At 49.9% G+C, this 18,736-nt stretch overlaps 5 protein-coding genes across 5 annotated transcripts; 3 read left to right on the forward strand and 2 right to left on the reverse strand.

Moving 5' to 3' along the window:
• Window positions 1–6,626: 6,626 nt before the first annotated feature.
• On the reverse strand, window positions 6,627–7,247 carry BCR38DRAFT_414915 (uncharacterized protein; the record flags this gene model as incomplete). Its single annotated transcript, XM_040858984.1, has 2 exons — window positions 6,627–7,083; window positions 7,240–7,247. The coding sequence occupies 2 exons, from the start codon at window positions 7,245–7,247 to the stop codon at window positions 6,627–6,629; spliced, it is 465 nt and encodes a 154-aa protein (XP_040709612.1).
• A 3,752-nt stretch (window positions 7,248–10,999) lies between these two features.
• Window positions 11,000–12,338, forward strand: BCR38DRAFT_124676 (uncharacterized protein). Its single transcript, XM_040853503.1, has 2 exons — window positions 11,000–11,435; window positions 11,492–12,338. Exons 1-2 carry the CDS (start codon window positions 11,232–11,234, stop codon window positions 12,173–12,175), a joined length of 888 nt encoding a protein of 295 aa, XP_040709613.1. The 5' UTR covers window positions 11,000–11,231; the 3' UTR covers window positions 12,176–12,338.
• On the forward strand, window positions 11,760–13,110 carry BCR38DRAFT_124698 (uncharacterized protein). The gene has a single exon (XM_040853504.1). It carries the CDS (start codon window positions 12,166–12,168, stop codon window positions 13,048–13,050), a length of 885 nt encoding a protein of 294 aa, XP_040709614.1. The 5' UTR covers window positions 11,760–12,165; the 3' UTR covers window positions 13,051–13,110.
• A 1,684-nt stretch (window positions 13,111–14,794) lies between these two features.
• On the reverse strand, window positions 14,795–17,010 carry BCR38DRAFT_452387 (uncharacterized protein). Its single transcript, XM_040861517.1, has 2 exons — window positions 16,892–17,010; window positions 14,795–16,710 (listed from the first exon to the last, which is right to left on the reverse strand). The coding sequence occupies exon 2, from the start codon at window positions 16,701–16,703 to the stop codon at window positions 14,928–14,930; it is 1,776 nt and encodes a 591-aa protein (XP_040709615.1). The 5' UTR covers window positions 16,704–16,710; window positions 16,892–17,010; the 3' UTR covers window positions 14,795–14,927.
• A 242-nt stretch (window positions 17,011–17,252) lies between these two features.
• BCR38DRAFT_356940 (Tim10/DDP family zinc finger protein) lies at window positions 17,253–17,608 on the forward strand (the record flags this gene model as incomplete). The annotated part of the gene is made up of 2 exons (XM_040857064.1): window positions 17,253–17,350; window positions 17,413–17,608. The coding sequence occupies 2 exons, from the start codon at window positions 17,253–17,255 to the stop codon at window positions 17,606–17,608; spliced, it is 294 nt and encodes a 97-aa protein (XP_040709616.1).
• Window positions 17,609–18,736: the final 1,128 nt, after the last annotated feature.

The raw sequence follows: 18,736 nt of genomic DNA on the forward strand, positions 1-18,736 counted from the left end.
AGGTAGAACAAGAAAGGATGGAGAAGGTGTCGAAGGGCAGCAGCTGCCGGGTGTTATTTATTATGTGTAATAACACACAAGGCAGGGGTGGGTGGATCTGGGTTGTTCAACTGTCGAAAGGCTGTTTGGCTTTGGGCTGGCTGCTGGTTCTTTCCTTTCCAACATTCACATTGATTGAAAGGGAGTGCGAGTCCAGGTCGCCCCACTGTGGATGCGCCTTGGCGTGACAGGGTCAGAAGGGTCCATAATCCCTCCGCCAATCCATGCGTGTGCCCCACCCATTATATAAAAATTGGCTGCGAAGTGCGGTAGGCGCCATAAAATGGGATTACCATGAACCATCATTGCGCTACACAGTACAGCGACACGAGACTCTTCGTCGGCAAGACGTTTGCAAAACCTGGCGATGATATGCGACTGCTTCTGCTTCTTCAGTTCCCTTGTCTATAGGTTAGGGTTCTTCTTGGTCCATCAACCTGTGTCGAGCTGGCGGCTACTTTACCATCCACACAAGGGCAACCCCTGCTTGGCACTGAACTTGAAGCTTCGAACGGCTGTTGCTAGGGTCGTGTGGACCGTGCTCGCAGCATTTGTTGAAATGAAGCGCTCAGCAAGAGATTGCAACGTCGTTAGCAGTGCACCAGTACCAACAAGGGGTCTGCACCTGAGGGGTCTGCACCTGCACCCCTTCGACCTTTACGAGTGGATGGCAGCATCCCGAAGACACCATTTGCTCCACGAGTCGAATTCAATAGGAGACAGCTTTGACGCAGTGGTGGTGTCTACTCCTGCTTCCTCACCTCTTCAAGCCAAAAATTGCCCTTGAATGCGGCGGCCTGTTGAGTTGGATCTACAAGTTGTCAGATTGATCAAGACCCCCCAGATCCCCGGTTGGTCCAGTGCGTGGAAGGGGGCAGGGTCCTGTCACCGGACAATGAATGGGTGCGCATTGGACAGCGGGAGCCCGTTTTGAAATATCGGTTGATGACTGTTTGCCCACAGGAAGCACAGTATCACCGTACGGTACAGCATGCACTTGTGTACCACTGACTGGGCCGGCAATGCCTGTTGATTCACAACGGTGGCTGCCGCATTTCAGTCAGAAGGGCAGCTAGCATCAGTTCTGGTGCCACTTGCACCAGCGCAGCGTCCGTCGCAGCCTGCAAGGTATCCAGCAAAGGCGATGCGCTCGCATCATCGAGCAGTCGCAGACTCGCAACTAAATCTGCATCGCTTTGTTCTGTTGCACCTCGTGGTTGTGGTGACAGGGATGACTCGGTTGGATTTTAAGTATGCCACCTGCAGTACTGAGTGGATGGTTTCTCACTCGGGGCCACAAGTCGTACTGGCTACATACTATCAAAGTACCGACATGCTGCTACGACTCACATTAGTGCAGCTAGAGCACGTTTATCGCCGCCCGAGCTGCAGTAACGCATACGCCCATGTGACTTTGAAGTTCGTACTAAAATGAAAGGTGGAGTCCCGGTTGGTCGAGCTTTTCCTGTCGATCAATGCTACTCTTCATCAAAAAATGGCCTAAGAGAACGACTGCAATGGGCGGCCAAATGGCCCAAGTCTCGTCAGGAGACAGCATCGCAACAGGTCGAAGAAAAATTCTGATAGACATGCGGGGCTCTCGACGAGATTTCCCATTGCCCTGGCTGTGACTGGTCGATATTCATTACATACCGATGGTTTTCGGCGGCATCGTCAAATCATCCCCACCAGTCAAATTGGAAGTTTCAAGAGCGGACGGAAGCTAGCCCAGGCCCCCGGCATCACTCGCGTATGATTCTGATCTATTCCTGATAGGACGAAATCCGCTGGCTGGGGAGTTTGAGCAAAGATCGCTTAGTGAGCCCTCGGTACGCTATGTACGCTATGAGGCTACTGACAGCGACTCCTCCGGGTCTGACCATTAAGCTCCGAACATCGCTCTAGCGTTCACATAAAGTGTTTCCACCCACCACTGCCCTCTCAATGCGGCGCCGTAAGCTCTGAGCTGGCTGGCTTTTCATCGTCTATTGTACTGTATAGTATCGCATGGTCCTGAGCCAGGGCTTTGTGCCGATTTTCGACCGACAACCCGTCTTCACAACGCCATACGCAATACGTCAGCCGATGCATTATCGAAGGCAAAGAACGCCCACGTGTCATCCTTGCCAGTGCCGTTTCTGAGTATACCTGCCAGGCCGAGTTAAACACAGACTTGACTTGCAACCTCGAAGCTTCGGTCAACCTGAATAAGCCCATCCTCGAATCGAGATCCACCAAACCACAACCTTTAAGCCCAGAGGACTCCATTGCGGGCGCTACTGTTACGCTTAGATATGCCAAATTTACTAATTATGGTGTCTCGCTTCGGTCTTAACCCATGCTTCATTCCCTGGGGGTTTAAGGTAATGACAACTGAACTGCAACAAGATTCTGCAGATTGCTCCGAGCAAGCAACTTGAGCGAACGGTTGTGCGAAGAAGTCGATGACTGCGAAGCTGCGTCCAAGCTGCCCGCATTTCTGAGGCCGTCACATCAAGTCGATTCACAAGATTACCAATACCGACGACGAACCTTTCTGTAAACCGAAACCCGTTTGCATAACCAGCGACTTCAAATTGCTTTCAGCGGTTCCTTCCTTCCACCAAGACTCAACTCTGGCTTGATTAAACGGCTAGACCAGGCTTCCAAGCTTCGGGAGCCAGCATTTGGACATTTGGATGGCATAGTTTCGGGGTGACGCGAAACAGCCGTACGTTCAAAAAGCTGGGGTTGGCACGTTGCCGCCAATGCACGGACGTCGATAGCATCACTTCAACATGCGCATCGGTGCTTCATCCTGAGTACTATGGTATACCTCGTGACGCCGTCGTAAACTCATTTTGGGAACCTCGAGAGCCACATTTGCTTCTCCAATGCAAGTGGCGTGTCACGCACCATGGTCCTTGTTATTCAGCCTTGGATTATCAGATTCCCGACTGTGCAATGCGTATAGGTAAAGCACTTCGCGCATCGCAACGTCGCCGACGTCTACGACTTGCTGCGCAATGTCGATTCGGCCCCTCGGGGTAGCCCTGTCCATCAGGTCCCCCGTGCCCTTGGGCTGGACAATTCTACACTGGGGATGGCGCTTTCATTCAATGCTGTTCAATGTTTACATGTATGTGTACAATCTTGACTCGTGGACGCCACGACTATGCTTTCATGTAGCCTCTCAGTTCCCATGCCCAAGACCTTGATTCGCTCGTCCCAGTCCAGAAAACACGGGTTTCTCCAAGCCCTCCGAGAATGCGTGTGGCATGATTTCATGATTCGATTGCTGCGGCCCTAGAGTATATGCGGTGTGGGTCCGTTTGAAAACCCGGCCTCTGACGTCTGAAGCTGCTCCGCAGTTGGCCAGCAGATGTTAGGTCCAAGATCTGAGAGGCGTCTCGAATGGCTGACTTCTCAGCCTTGGGGGTGAAAGGGAACCCTCTCGATATCTACCCTGCTAACTTTATTGGCCGGGCATTAGATTGACGTCTTCTTCCTTGAAAATTTCCGGATACTGTGCATTGCTCATATATCCAGCCCTACAGTCTGCCCAACATTTTACAGGGTGGACCAAGAAAGCCCTATACTCATTGAAGTTGTTTCAATAATGGCCAGATTATCGTTGTCAGACTCAAACCCCTTACCTCTGGGTTCACTATGCCAGGTAATTCAGCATATGACACCTTGGTTTTGTCACTCCCAAAAGTTTTGACATCGCATGGCGCTTAATCTAACGCATGTGATTCCTTTGTATTAATTAATATTCATTGCTTGAGCCCAGGTTAGCTTTTACGGCCATCTATTGTTGCCATGAACGATCATGTGACTTGAACCTGTCTCAAATTCTGGGGTGTCACGATGCGAGAGCTACAAAGAGAAAAAAGAAGAAAAAAAAGGAAGAGACAACACTTAACGCCCTTATAGATCCACAAGCTTATACTATACAGGTGTTACTCAGGAATAACAACTTCATCTGTGCAAGCACCAATAGGCAGGTTCAAAGATCGGTGACTCCGGCCGGATAGAACATTAAGCCAGCTGCCATAGTGCCTGGCAAGGGTGATATCCATCAAGCGGTCTGCGATCCTGGTGCATTATAGATTATGCGCAGTCGCCTGGCTATAGGTCATCTAGTTACCCTATCCCCGTCGCATCATATCATTCATACTTTTCAGGCCTGGGGGAAAATTAAAAGCATTGATGTCCGATTTGAGTGTGACTGAAAGACCAGGATCATCTATACCAAAGCAATCTTGAAATGAGGGCAGATCCACTGCATGGAACTATCAATGCAAATCATGCCAGTCTGTAACTCGGCACATTGTTGACACTCCCATTCATCGATCAACATGGTGAGTGGAAGAGTTTCAGAATTTCAAGGTTGAAGAAGATTGTGGGCTTGACCTTCCAGGTTCCTTGATCAGAGTCATGCAGAACAGGATCGCAGTGGTTTTTATCACCCAGAATCACGAATTCGGTGGTCGGGCAACCCATGTTGGTGGCTTTCCAACGGGTAGGTACAAGGTGCTGATGTCTCTTGAACAGAACTAAACCCCTGCTTGCAGATCTCTTTATGGTCGTAAGACATTGGCCGTTGCGAGCCGCTGCGGCGATCAGCATGCGCGTGACGTCAAAATTCTCAACTACAATCTAGGCATGTGCAGTCATAGTCCCAAACATTCAAAATCTCCAACTTGGTCAAGCTATCTGATCTGACCTCTCCGACGGTGACCGACAACAGGAAACATAACCAAGCAACCAAACAATTAAACATCCGTCATGTCTCCTGTTTTAACATTTTCCGATAGGGGACGGGGTGTTTCACAGTGATGATCATCTGCCCTCCATGATCGCGAATATCGATTACCCATCGGTTCATGCAAATCTCCCCACCTCCTAATTTAGGGGTGGATTGCAGGTTACAAGCCTACCCACCTCGCACATGCATACGAGTAGAGGAGTACAATCGAACCATCCGCAGAAGAAGAAGAAAAACAAACCCCGCGTCGTGCAACGGCGAGCTGCTTTGTTTGGGCTTCTGCCGCCCCTCTCTTTTTGATGTCAAGTGGCATGGCATATCGCGGGAAGCGAAAGGACGGTTATAGGTCAATTTTTTCGTCCACTCCAGTGGCGGCGCTGGATATCTCCGCAGTCGGGGTGGATGGGCGTGCACACGATCAATTGGGAGATCAATTGGGACAAAAACTTGGTCTGCCCTTTCTACCGACTTTCCACGCAACGGGGAGCCAATCACAAGGTGGGCTGACGGCCATCTTCAATAGGGATTGAGTTTGGTCAATCTGGGAACACTTTCTATGGCATCAAGAGGTTTTCATTGGCGGCATTGACAGCATTCTCGGTGTCTCGGTGCCGGGCAACTGGAATCTGTTTAGTCGAAGCTCTCACATTCTACCTTACCGTTGCGGACTGACAACTTAGTGACGACGAGCAAGCCACATATTAGAATCCGCTGCCAGTAATCAAGAGTACTCGCAAACGATCGCCTCCGTTTGCTGTTTTGGATACAAATCAAGAATTCCCCGGCCAAGAGGCCAAGCCCCAGCGCTCATCGATGGCGATGACAATTGATACCAGCATCATCTATTTCACTCTCAATCGACTGCCGGCACATGATGTCGGCCTTGTATTCGCTATCGCTTCATACTGACAGCAACGTCATCGGGAAGCGCTGCTGCCCGCGCAATAACCAGGGCAGACCTGGGAAACTTGGGACGTTTGGTTCTATGCGATCGACGATGCCGGTAAGCCTGGTTTCTGCGCTTCTGGAAATCCCGTCGGGATGTGGTAGACATCTTCCTTCGCTCTAATACCATGACTCGGGGAGCTTTACTATGCGAGGCTGGCCGCGCGGGATCGGCCGCAGTATCTTGGAATCGTCATCTGCCGCGGGCAGCAACTCTAAATGGAGAGTTTCTCGGGTCACAAGGCACTAAGGCACTATCTGCGGGTCCTGGGTCAGAACAGTCTGATATGCGGTGAATGATAACCTGCTCATCAACGATTGCGTCAGCGATTCATGGCTTTCGGGAGATGTGACAGCAAGCCCCGATGTCTAAATTCAACAAGGTGCCCCGATCCCTATTGGACTGTCTCGTCGCCTGCTGCTGGAAGCAAAATAGTGAGGCGCAGGGAGAGGGTTGCGGCTGGATCAATCTCCTAGATATGTGCGGTTATTTTGGTCGCCCTTGGACCCCGACTTGCATTCAATTGCTTCGACTGGGAAGGATATAGCCGAAGTTCAGAAGACGCCGACCGGATACCTGACAAGCTGTATCATGGATTTGCTGGTGTTACTGCCTTACTCCCACCCGATTATCCTACTGCTGTAAAAGCTACTTGAGGACTCAAAGATGTCAAACCATTTGACGGAAACTGTTGGAAGCTATACCACGGCCTCGCTCGCCCTGGTCCCTGGGTTCGTTTCCGCATCCTCTGCTGTCGGAATAGCTGTATACGAGGTGTAGGGTTATGCATAAGATATAGGATCATCTTAACCTTCACCACCGGGAACTGGACTATGATTCCCATCCTCGGCCCACCCGGCTCCCCCCTCGCTATACCCTCCCACCCAATAGCTACGCTTGTTTTGTCCCCGATTGCGCAAGTGCCTTCCGGCTCAATGTTGTCGGGCTCCTCGGTGGAAGTTCAGGCCGCCGACTGAAGATCTTGGAATCACTCCACTGTTCTCCGATCTCCTTCTCCCTGGTCCCCCGGCTTTCTCTGTCCTGTTCCTCTCGCCTGCGCCGGTTCTTTCGCAAGTCGGACGCCGGCTTCCGGCGAACCTGGGTGTCTTCCTCGCCATGGGCTAGGCTAGAAGCTTTGCTGTTTCCAGCGCAGCAACTTTCAGGTTGGCCAGGCGCGCGATTGTATTGGGCCATCGAACTTGCTGGCGAGTTGCTCAGCGGTTTCAGCAGCTTGACCGAACTAGTGACTTGATATCTTGAATTGGCCAACGGCCTCGCTCGGTCCACTTGAGAAGCAGCGTTGGCAGTTCGACCGGGCTTGTGGCTGTGCTCTCGACTTGGTCGGCGCCTGCGATAACGGAGGAAGAACTCATGTCAGGAGTTACTGAGAGGCTGGACAACGAAGCGTCGCGATCTTGTGGAAGGGCTATCCTCCTCGTCGTGGGTCTTTGGCCATGTCTTCCATTTTGTGATGGGCATGGCGTACGACTTGTTCCCAACTTACCATCGCATAAATTGACCGGCTCGTTGACGGGATCACCTTCTCAGTAGCTTGCCGACGTACGTTTGCATCGACCGCCTCGTGGGTCGGACTGCCTTCTCTACAGCTTGTCGTCGCATATATCGCTTCGGTCGTCTGTCGTACCGGGTTCCTGGGGTTGTGCGAGTCTCTTGAGTCGAGTCTGCTCTCATATGTTCTCCTCCTCGAGTACCCCAAGTCAACCAGTTATGCTACCTCTTGGGAAGAGGACAGGGTAGAAGTGGAAGCTGGGTTAGGGAGTTTCCAAGGGAAACATTGTCGTCCTTCTCAGCGAGGAGTGGGAAGTTCCGCGAAACTCAAGTGTGCTGCGGTCTAGTGCCGTAGTCCTTATTCCTGTCAAGGTGAAGGGGCCAAATCTTCGCAGTCGGCCTGAAGGGCTGTTTGCTTACGCCAATATTATTTGGCCCTCAAGGTCGTATTTGTGGTATATCTAACCATAGGTAATTCCCTTCGCGGAACCGATTAAACTGTCCCTTACTTCTTCCTTCCGCCTCACGTCTCCCTGTTTTTTTAAGGATGATGCCATGCTTCTGGCCAAAGTAAGTTTACGGGAAGTCGGTGTACCAAACGTGTCGAGCCAAGTTGCAATCGTCTTGCGGAAAGGTTACCAATCTGGCATCGTTCGGGTACTTAGGTCACAGTGACATATTGCGATGCTGGAGTGACAGAGAACTATGTTCGTTGCTTCTGAATCCCAAGCCGCATCATGTTTCTCTACCACCACAGGATCTTCGTTTGGCTGCGTGTTGTCGTGGCGACTTTCTCGGTTGCTCGTTATCACGTTTCCATGCTGGCTTTCTCGTTGCTAGATGCATATCCTGGCGGACTCGGTCGTATGATCGATCGCAGGGATTGGGGTGTGTCCAGACATTGCCAGGGTTCGCAAATACGTGGAACGCTTCAGGCAGAGGATGAAAAATGAGGACATGAACATGATGGCCGACGATGAGGTTTCGGCAGACGTTAGTGACGGACGATTCAGGGGACAAGTGTTCTGCTAGGTCAGGATGCATTCGACTAGACACGGAGTACATGCATAGAACTCTATGATTCTTATAGTTGTCATATTTTTGCTTAAAGTACCATCGTGTAGTCCTCACTTCCTAGGCAGTGGATCAATCTGTTAATATGTAGTTGCTACCGCAGCCTAGGCTAGAGAGCGGCTTGGCAACGATGGCGTTGCGACCTGGAGAACCTCTTGGAAACTGTTGACAGCGCAATTGTCATTGATTTCTCGTTTTTCGAGTTGGCGGCAGATCTGCAATGCTGGATGAAATTGCACCATGTGATATTTTGTGATGCAAGATAGTTGTGACGTATTATTCGCCACTTAACTTGACAACCAGTCCAAAGTCGCGTTCTCCCCAGTTTCCCAACTTTCCCAGCCTCGTCATATTCTCTTGACCAAAGTGCCACTCGCCATTGGCTGCAACCTCGATCAGACACCATTCGGCCTTGCTGATGTTTTCTGTATACGGTGTGTCGTTTCTAGCCCAAGATTCCTTTCCTTTCTTCCCAATAGTCATCGAGCAACACGTCTAATCTGGAACCCTTCGATTCAGACCGCAACCTCGACAACGATTAGTCTGGTAAGTGAATCTTTTTCGCATACATAAGACCCGAGGATCATAAAATCCACCAGCACTTATCATCTTTGCCAGTTTCCCCATTCCTTCCATTCGCTCTAGAGACACATTTTACTCTCTATGACATCGGCCACGGATTCTGCTCTCTGAGGCACTCTAACGCATCTTCGCCCTCCCAACTTCATTCCCCCTTTCTACTTTCGTGTCAAGGTATTTCGTCACGCGTCTTGGGCACCAGGTTGATGACGCCATCCAGAACAATCAAGTCGCATGAGCACAAGTATCCCCCACCGTCCTCCCAGTAACTCCTACCCACTCTACTTCACATTTTAAGCTGACCCGGTCGCTATCGCGCAATAGAAGACTCAATCTTTTGGTATGCGATCACTTCCATTTCTCTCTATCGATGCTATACTCCTTAATCATCGCCGATGGTTCCTCCCCTTTCCTCGTCGACCTTGCCCCTTTTTCCTGCCGTCACCAGTCACTCTACTTGAAATCTCAAGAATTGCTACTTCGTAGCAGTTATGGCAGTTGCGGCAGGTTGGGTTGTGAGCTACGTTCCGTTCTCCCGCTTATCTTATCTTGCCCTGTTGCCTAATGTACGTATCTAAAATCTCTTCGACAAACACGTTGGCGTTGAGTTTTTCCATCTTAGATACCTACACCTTGCACATCCTCGTCGACCCTGCTAACATCACCATCAGACCTTTGATCTACGCCAGAATTATTCAGAAGTCCGACAGAAGTCTCGTCGTTGCCATTTTCAGCGTCGTTGTTTTGCATTGGTCGGAGACTGACGCCACCTTTTGTAGGTAAGTGCTTTGACATGACTCATTCTCTATTTTCACATCACGTATTGTTGTTTACCTATATTGTGAACATTCCCTTCATAAACATACGCACTTCCCTATACACTAATACCTTTGATCCTACCTGCCCTGCTTCGCTGCCGTCGATCACGTTCGATTTGCGGTTTGCGCTTCTTGAACTCTATCCGAAGAATATTCCCAGGTTGAGTCCACTTCCACCAACGCCTTGAACTGGCACCTTTCCTACCAACCCCCATATTCCCTCTATCCATAAACAGACCTTTTAATTTCGGCTCCTGGCTGTGACATCACACAATCACTTTACCCATTCCTCGGTTCTGGTCTCCACTTTTCACTTGAGGCCTGCCTGAATACAGTACTCACCTTCCCTAACCAATCAACATACTCCATTCTCTTATCTCATTTGAGCACTTGAGCGTCAAGTTATACTATCCTATTACTATCAAATTCATTATACTCACTTGGCCCGCCCTCTTCAACTGCCTCCTACCGTCTTTTGCTCTCTTGAGGAAATTATAGAAGCCGCTGTTAACTTTTATTAGATCAATTAACGATTGATTTGTAGCATTGCTTTCGGAGTCCAGGCGTTCAGGGGTACGGGAGGCCAGGCACTTGAGGGTTTCAACCTTTTCACACTACATAAACTCGACACACCTTCTACCAGCTTTTCAAAATGGATTTGACCATAATGAACCAGGACCTCGATCTGGATAAGGCTATCATGGCCTTGGATGTAAGTTTTCGCTCTTCTATGTCTTGTTGTGGCTCATGCATTTCAACAACCCCCACCCACTGAAGTGGTTGTCATGTTCAATCACTTTTAAGTGTTTACTGATCTCCTCCACATTTTCCCATCCCCTCCTTTACACGTAAGGCGTGAGGTTCTTCACTCTTGTTTCCAACCTCGACACCCTATATCAGTCAAACCTATTCGTTACCCCCTCAGGCTCAGGTCCGTCCGTCCAGTTCTGGATTGGAAACACCGCCGCAACACAGAAACAAAGATTGACGGCTCTGCGCCTCAACACTTCAGCCATTTCCCTTGACGTGCAGCAACATGCATCTAGTAAGCTTAGCTAATTGGTGGTATAGGACGAGGGCTTCGAACAAGTCATGGCATCACTGCATGATCTTGTCTCCAGAAACGAACCAAAGTCGCCAGGCAACAAGTATCGCATCGTTGTCGATAGTCTTAAGCCGACCAAGGTTATGCGTATGCCTGTTTTAGGCACAGGTTTGAAAGAGGAAAAGAAGTACGAGATCGCATCCTACCTTGAGACATTCATTCAAAAGCTCACGTACGACTTGAAACATCCTGTGCACTATCGTCTCAAACCCCTCACTTTCGGCGATCTGTGGCACCAGGCTGACATCGACGGAATGGTACGTCAGCGGCTCGACTTGGGAGTTCTCCACGACAAGATTCTCAACCACGATTGCCCGTCGTTTGAGATGTTCAAGGCCAACTTGCATCGCCTTGCTCACGTTCCACGGCAACGCCAAGGAGAAAAGCCGCACACGGTGGTAAGTAAGTCTTATGGTAGGTCCTGAGGCGCCCTTCATGCCCAGCAGCGCTGGGTTCAAAAACAAGGCTGCGCACCACAACAACCTCTTCACCAAGGTCATGGAAACGTCCGAGTTGAGCGAGATGATTATCGTGAACTTGATTTGCAGATACCAGGACCTTCTCAACTTCGGCGCCAGCAGTCAATCCAACCTCAATCTCATCATAAGCTTCTTTGTAAACCATGCCTGAGTCACCGCCCTCCCTGAACATGTCCTCTAACTGTTACGCAGACGTATTGGAATACGACCAAACGTGAATTCCTTGGATGCGAGCTCGGCGAGCGGAAGAAGCAGGCCATGGTTGAACGTGGCGAGATCACCCAAGAACAGGCAAACAAGATGACCCCTGGCAAGTACGTCGTGGTTGGCCCTATTCGAGTGGAGGACTCGCGCGACTCAAAGATTCCGGTGAGAACCAACGGGCAGCTGCTAGATCCGTATGGTACCTTCGTCCCTCAGCGTTATGCCACCGCGCGCTCCGATTTAGAGGCTACTCTCATGTTTTGTAAGTCGGCTTCCGATTTGAGAAGCAAGAGAGATGTAATCGCTAACTTTATTCTCGACATGTGTCTCCATCTGTATGGCCGACACATACGCGTTCTCTTCATTTACGAACAGAAATTCCTTGATGTTGATGGCGTCAGAGCTCTTCTCAGGGCGTGTCCAAACCTGGAGAAGCTGTGTATCCACCAATGTGCCAATATCCACCTTAGCCACGTCAAGCCCATCTTGGAACATGTTGTCGAGTTCAACGAGATCCGATATGAGAATGGCTCCAACCTGCCGGGCCTGGAGGTCGATATCTCGCCTCGATACCATATTGGTACTCCCGAGGATGGATCGTACGGCGTCTTCTGGCAAGATCAAGGGCAGGTCGACAGCCTTGGTGGTATTGTCGCTCACTCATGGGTCTAATCCCGTATGCTAAGGAGCACAGCATCGACCTGATTTCTCGTGGAAAGGGCTTCCGACTCTGGCTCGAGAAGATGCCTTTTGTACCAGGCACGCTCCCATGGATTCTGGAGGACATTCACCACATCATGGACTTTGAGAAGGATGGTGCGAAGCAAGCTAAGGCTTTCTATCCGCGTGCTGACCAACACGAACTCCGCGAAGAGCTACTTGATTCCATGAAGAGAACCGTGTGGTACGATCTTGTCATCTCGACGCTCGGCAAACCGTTGAAAGCAGATATACTCGAGAGTCACGGTTTCTCTCTCTGCCATATATGTGGACTTGAGCTATATGACGGCTTCTTCGAGCGAGAAATGCTCTCCCGAAGCCTGCTCACGAGATGCTGCAAGGGATGCTCTCTGATTGCGATTCTGAACATGGAGAACCACAACTTCTTGCAGCTCAAGAGTGAGGTAGCGCAGTCGTTGTTTGAGCGCGCCAAAACACCCCGAACGTACTTCCTGTTCGAGACCAAGCTTGGAGCAGAGGCCATTGCGAAAAGTCGGGGCTTGGCGAAGCAGTCGCAGAACCGCTGCTTTGACAGAGCTCAGGAGAAGTACTGGTCGTATCATAAGGAGATTCTGGAGGGGGAGCAGTACAGAGAGGACGTGGCTATATACGACTGCTGCAATAAGCGCGAGACTTTGAAGAATATCGAGCGATTGCAGAAGAGTCGCGACGTTCTCTATACCCAGCTCGGAGGCCAGGTCAAGCCTGTTGTTGGTCGTGAACGAGCGGCCGACTGGAATGTTCGGAAGCGGGATTACTTACTCCAGCGACAAGTCGAGGAGGATAATCTGGTGAACCGGGGACCGCATCCTGGACTTGGCAAATAGTTGACCGGATGAGCTCACCTCCTCACTTGTCTTCCCTCGTCCTTGATTCTGGATTTGACATGTGACAGTGACTGCGCGTTTAGATTTCCTCTACGTGCCAAATCGAGCGTCCTGGTAGCTTCAGCGATTGACCCATTGAACACTGACACATCTTCCTTCCGCCATAGCCCCTTCCTCCTTCCGACAATGCGATGGCATGAAGCCACTTTTTTTTCTAAGGAGTTTTGCACTTTGCATCTGCGAAAAGAGTGACGCATTATAGACAGCTTGAGACGATTGAAACGATATCGAGCCCTGGAGCGACTGGCGCTTACCACCAATGACCTGCTCTTCTCTTGACATCTCCCCTATTCTCCTGACATCTCCCCTATTCTCCCAAATCCGACACCAGCGAAAGCATTACGAAGGGGCAAACCCCGGTGTGGAACGACCTGCATGTAGACAGGCGTGGAGGATATGTTGATTTCGGCATTGACCAGTCGCAGATAGCACTGCACATTGTGAAAGGAAGAGCCGTGAAGGACACAGAAACCACCAGATGGATGCTACGGTTTTCCGTCTTCTTTCTGAATATATTTCCTAAAGCCTAAACAAAAAGTTAACAATAGCATAAAAGTTCACCAAAGAACTGTAGTTGTCTTGATGACTGTGCTTGTGATACTTACTTATATGAGATAGAACTGGCAAAAGGAAGATCGAAATTTCCGAATGGAACTGATCTAGATAACGAGAAATACTGATGACCTTAGGAAAGACCACAGGTAACTTGTGAAGGTATTTATAATGATCTTCTGCAATAAGGAGTCAGTCAGATTTAGTGCTTGGAGTGACAGAAAGAGATCTAAAATCATTGAAACAGGGCTGACATGTGAAATTTACTGTTTATAGTTTGATTTCTTGTAGCGGTGGTTGTGTAGCACCTGAATGGAATGCAATGCAACCATGCCAAGCCCCTTTTCTGCTCACGCCCATCCTCAATGCCTCGTCTATCTCATGCGGAAACTCTACGCCAGCAAAGCAAACAAGTACATATAAATTCATGCTAGTTCTGCTTCTTTGGATACTGAACAGGAATATTGCCTAGACTGAATGTTCACTAAGTATTACCAGACATCAAAGATTCAGGGGCTAGCTACGGAGTGTGACTAGAAGGCACAAGCTACTATTGTTATCACTATGAAAGCATGATTGCTCTTGCCTCCCCGGATCGAAATGCGAATCATATGAAGTTTAAACATCTCTGGCTATAGTGCAGATTGACGGTCATTCTATGGCTTCTAGCTCTGTCTGTGGAGTGGAGTGGAGTGCTCGGATAGGCCTTCACTTTTGCAGCCTTGTCCAAGTTTCTGCTCCAAAGTAGAAATGAAGCAACTCAGTTGCTGAGCACCTGGTCCAGCTCAAGATACGAGTTTAAGGGAGCTCAGCACTGGTCAGCAATACGAACTGTGACCCGGCATTTCTTTGCGGGCTGGCATGAAGCCGGGATTCCTAGTTTATCAAAGTAACCGGTGCAGCGCACCAAGGACGACCTCAGTCTAATTCATGGAAGTTTGGTTTCATTGGTAGCAGCCAGGAGTCAGGAAACATATGCAGCCATCATTTATAGTCTGTGACATAGCTTTGGGCCCCTTTACTAGTCAGGGGGCAGGTAATTATTCAGCTTTGCAATACGAAAATGTCTGCGGCGCTGGGCATGTCGATAGCGGAACTTGAGAGACGGCGTTCCTTCGCATCATATTATTTACGTCACTCGAGATATTCAGTCACACCGCAGAGAAGTTGATGTCATACAGGGGTATCTCATTGCGCACAGTAGTGTACAGGTATATTACATAAAACTATGCGGCAGCGCGGCTCCACGAACTAGGCTTGGGCGTTCACTTCTCCATCTTCGGAGGCGAGACCACATGACGCAAGTTGCCAAAAGCGAGAGTGCTGCTGATTCTTTTCGCACCCGAGAAGAGCATCACGAGCCTATCGATACCGCAGCCCCATCCGCCAGTAGGCGGGAGTCCACATTCCAAAGCTTGAATAAAGCTCTCATCGACCTTGACTCGGCCTTCGACAGCCTCTGCATCACCCGACTCGGCTGCCTGCACTTGCTGCTCGAACTTCCGACGCTGCTCAAAGGGATTGTTTTCCTCTTCATACATGTTGGCAATCTCTGCGCCCTTAATGAAGAGCTCGGCGCGAGCAGACACTAGTTGGCCGGTTTCAGGGCAGATGAACGACTTGGCGAGTGGTGACATGCAAGCGGGATGATGAGTGATGAAGATGGGTTGATGGAAGGAAATGCGCTCCAGGAAGACGCCTGCTAGCCTGTCTAGGAGCTTGTTGAGGGTCAGGTCAGGTGTTACCGCGAATTTCTTCTCGGTCAACTCTGCAACCAGCTGATCTAAGGCATCTGGTGCCTGCAGATCAGGGAACTTGATGCCAATTGCTTTCTCGAGACCAGGAATGAACTGGATCTTCTTGATCCGGAGATCGAAATAAGCGTGGTCGATCGGCTCAAGGGACGCATACTGCCCAGCACTTATGACGGTATCCGACTGTTTGGCAAGGTACCGTATCAGATCTTGGGTAAACCTGCACAAGTCTTGCAGGCTAGAGAAGGCCGAGTAGAACTCGCACATAGTGAATTCGGGATTATGCGTGGCGTCCAGTCCCTCATTCCGAAAAGCTGGGCCGATTTCATAGATTTTGTCAAATCCACCAACAACCAGGCGCTTTAGCCATAGCTCAGGTGCGATACGCAGGGCCAACTCCTTATTCGGAAACTCGGTGGCCGAGGTCAGAAAGGGCCGAGCCGTAGCCCCACCAGCGTAGTCGGACAGGATGGGAGTTTGTACTTCCATGAAGCCACCTTCACGGAAGTAGTTTCTTAACCACCATATCAAGTCTGAACGGAAACGTAGCAAATCTGAGGATTTTGGGTTGACCAATAGATCCATGGACCGATTTTGGACCATAGTTTCCTCATCGACCAAGCTCTCGGGAATAGGTAGCAGGCTTGGACTCATAAGCTTGGGGAGCTTGGTCAACCTGAGCGTAAGTTCGCCGACATTGGTTCGACAAGGCGTTCCAGTCAGCGACACAAAATCCCCGCGAAGCAATGGGCCGACGGCGTCTTTGAATTCCTTATGGGTGACTTGTTCTGAGAAAGCATTGGAGCCGATCTGGACTTGCACCTTGGCAAAACTGCCCTGAATATCTAAGAATACCAATTTTGAACCAAGTCTCCTGATGGCTGTGATTCTTCCTTGAAGAGTTACCTCTCTGGCAATGTCGGCCACATCTGGGGACAGATCATCATATCTCTGCCTGAACTCTGCTACCGTTATAGAAAGGGTCGGGGGATCGTCGGGTGTTAAGATAGGTAGCCGGGGGTATTGAAGGGCATTGAATTGCTCGAGCTTCTTTATGCGCTTTGCTTTCACAGTACTGGGAGATTCAGTGGCAGATACCGGCTGCCGTGCCAGAGTATAAACCTGTCTGCTACACTCACGTGCATCCAACCTCGATCGATTAGAGGGATCGTGGCCGGCGCAAGTGCTGCGGATAACTGAGTAGAAGCGGCAGTAGAGATCGGGCTTTCTTGGCAGGAGTTGAAAGGCATAAGGCCGGAGAAGACGGAGGGGCCGCCTGCCGCCCATTGTCGCACTTGTATACGTTAGCTAGGGCCCCATCGCTTATTTAACTTAACAGAGCAGAAGTGGAATTTTCAGACATGCTGGCAAATTGTGATCAAGCACCAAAAATATGGTGTCAGTCGCAACGGTTCTAATGTTAAAGCAGTTCATCAAATGGAAGAAAAGCAGCTGACAAGTAATACACAACTTACATCTATGACCTGAAAGGCACCCTTCGGACAGTTCCGGATGCGATTGATGACATCTCACAGCATTGCTGAATTTACTGGTCTAATTCAACAACAATGGATGTTGCAGCAAAGTTGTAGCGGTTAAGTGAAGCTCGACATTTTTTTTTGCCGCTAGCGTGCGGACTAGGATGAACCTGACCTCCGCAATGCTCCAGCAAACTGCCACTGTTGTGCCACACCGCCTGCCAGAGCCAGACATGGCCGAAGCGAAGCTACCAAGTTTAGCGTTACACTTGCTTAATCTGTTCAAAGAAAAGCATTTCAAACTGCCTGCAGCACCAAGCACCCATTCAAATACATAACCACGACACCTTCCGCAATCATGTCTTTCCTCGGATTTGGTCGCCCGCAGCCCTCGTCGGCGGAGAAGATTGCCGCCGTTGAGCAGGAGATGAAGCTTATGGCAGAGATGCACAACCGGTACGAAGCCCTGGATTCATACAACCTCTGCCAAAGAACCACGACTAACTGTGCTCATCTAGTCTCACAAGAGTCTGCGCAAAGAAGTGCGTGCCCAACGACTACCGCGAGGGTGACCTGAACAAGGGCGAGAGTGTCTGCCTCGACCGATGTGCCGCCAAATTCTTCGACGTCCATTTGAAAGTTTCAGAATTGATGCAGCAAGAAGCGCAATCAAGAGGTGGCGGTGGCGGCGGCGGCTTTGGTATGGGCGGATAGACAACCAGGGAGGAGATAAGGAACTATTCCTCATGGACCCCCAACGCATTTTTGTCCGCGGTTAATATCGGGCATGCGTTGTAGGATACGAAACCGACGATTCGGCATTTGGTGCTGGATGTGGCGCTGAGTCTTGTACACATACATGAGGAGGCAAGGGAGGACCGAGACTGACGTCGGACTCTACTCACTGTATACTATGGTGCTGTCCGGCTGGAAAAAGGCACGGATAATACAACGATTCACCTCGACACGATGTCGATTGGATTTTGGTGAACACTCCGGAAGGACCGCTTTCTAGCTATGGAGCATTCCAGGTTCACGGGGTGAGGTATACGGCCTTGGTCCACAACCTGGCACGTATCAGTCTCGGTCTCTCGCACATGCTATACTACTACTTGGAAATTTACATGTGATCTGTGTCTCAGAAGGAACCCTGGGTATGATGCAACTTCGGGTACACCAAAAAAAACCCATTCAACAAGCAGCCTGCCAAGGGCCGACATCAGCCTCACTAAATACCGATACCCCAAAATTGAATTATGACATGACTTCAACCCAGCCAGACGTAGGTTCCTACATCAGCTACCTTCAACGCGATCTGCATTGGTGTTCTTTTCCCGACCGATGCAGGTTACACAGCACCATGGACCCTTATCTTGGCACGGATGCTGGTACTATCATAGACACTAGAGTAAATTCGGAAATACTGAATATTTAAGTAGGTAGTATACTATACCTCCGGCTCGAAATGTTAGTTGATCATGCAAAGCTCTCTCGGTGAGGTTCAATTGGGAGACTCACATGCTCTACTGAGCTAATCATTATCGATACGCCTTGACGATGCGTTAGTCCCTTCAACTGCATTACGAAAAGACAAGAGATTAAGAACATCCAATCCCCTCTTCCCCTCAGCTATGTACTGTGCCTTTGACATCGGGGAAATTGTTGAAGTCAAAGTGTTGCACAGAGTCTGATGGCATCTGCCATCTTGATTGACACAAATTTAATGCCGTCCATAGTGGCATGCCCATATAATGTTTCGACGTTATAGCACTTGCATAGGACGAACATCAGCCCTGCTACGCATACGCAGTGATACGCAGGTACCATTGCAAGCCGGTCGTT

Source organism: Pseudomassariella vexata (genome assembly GCF_002105095.1).
Source record: "Pseudomassariella vexata strain CBS 129021 chromosome Unknown BCR38scaffold_27, whole genome shotgun sequence".
Taxonomy (NCBI): Eukaryota; Fungi; Ascomycota; class Sordariomycetes; order Amphisphaeriales; family Pseudomassariaceae; genus Pseudomassariella; species Pseudomassariella vexata.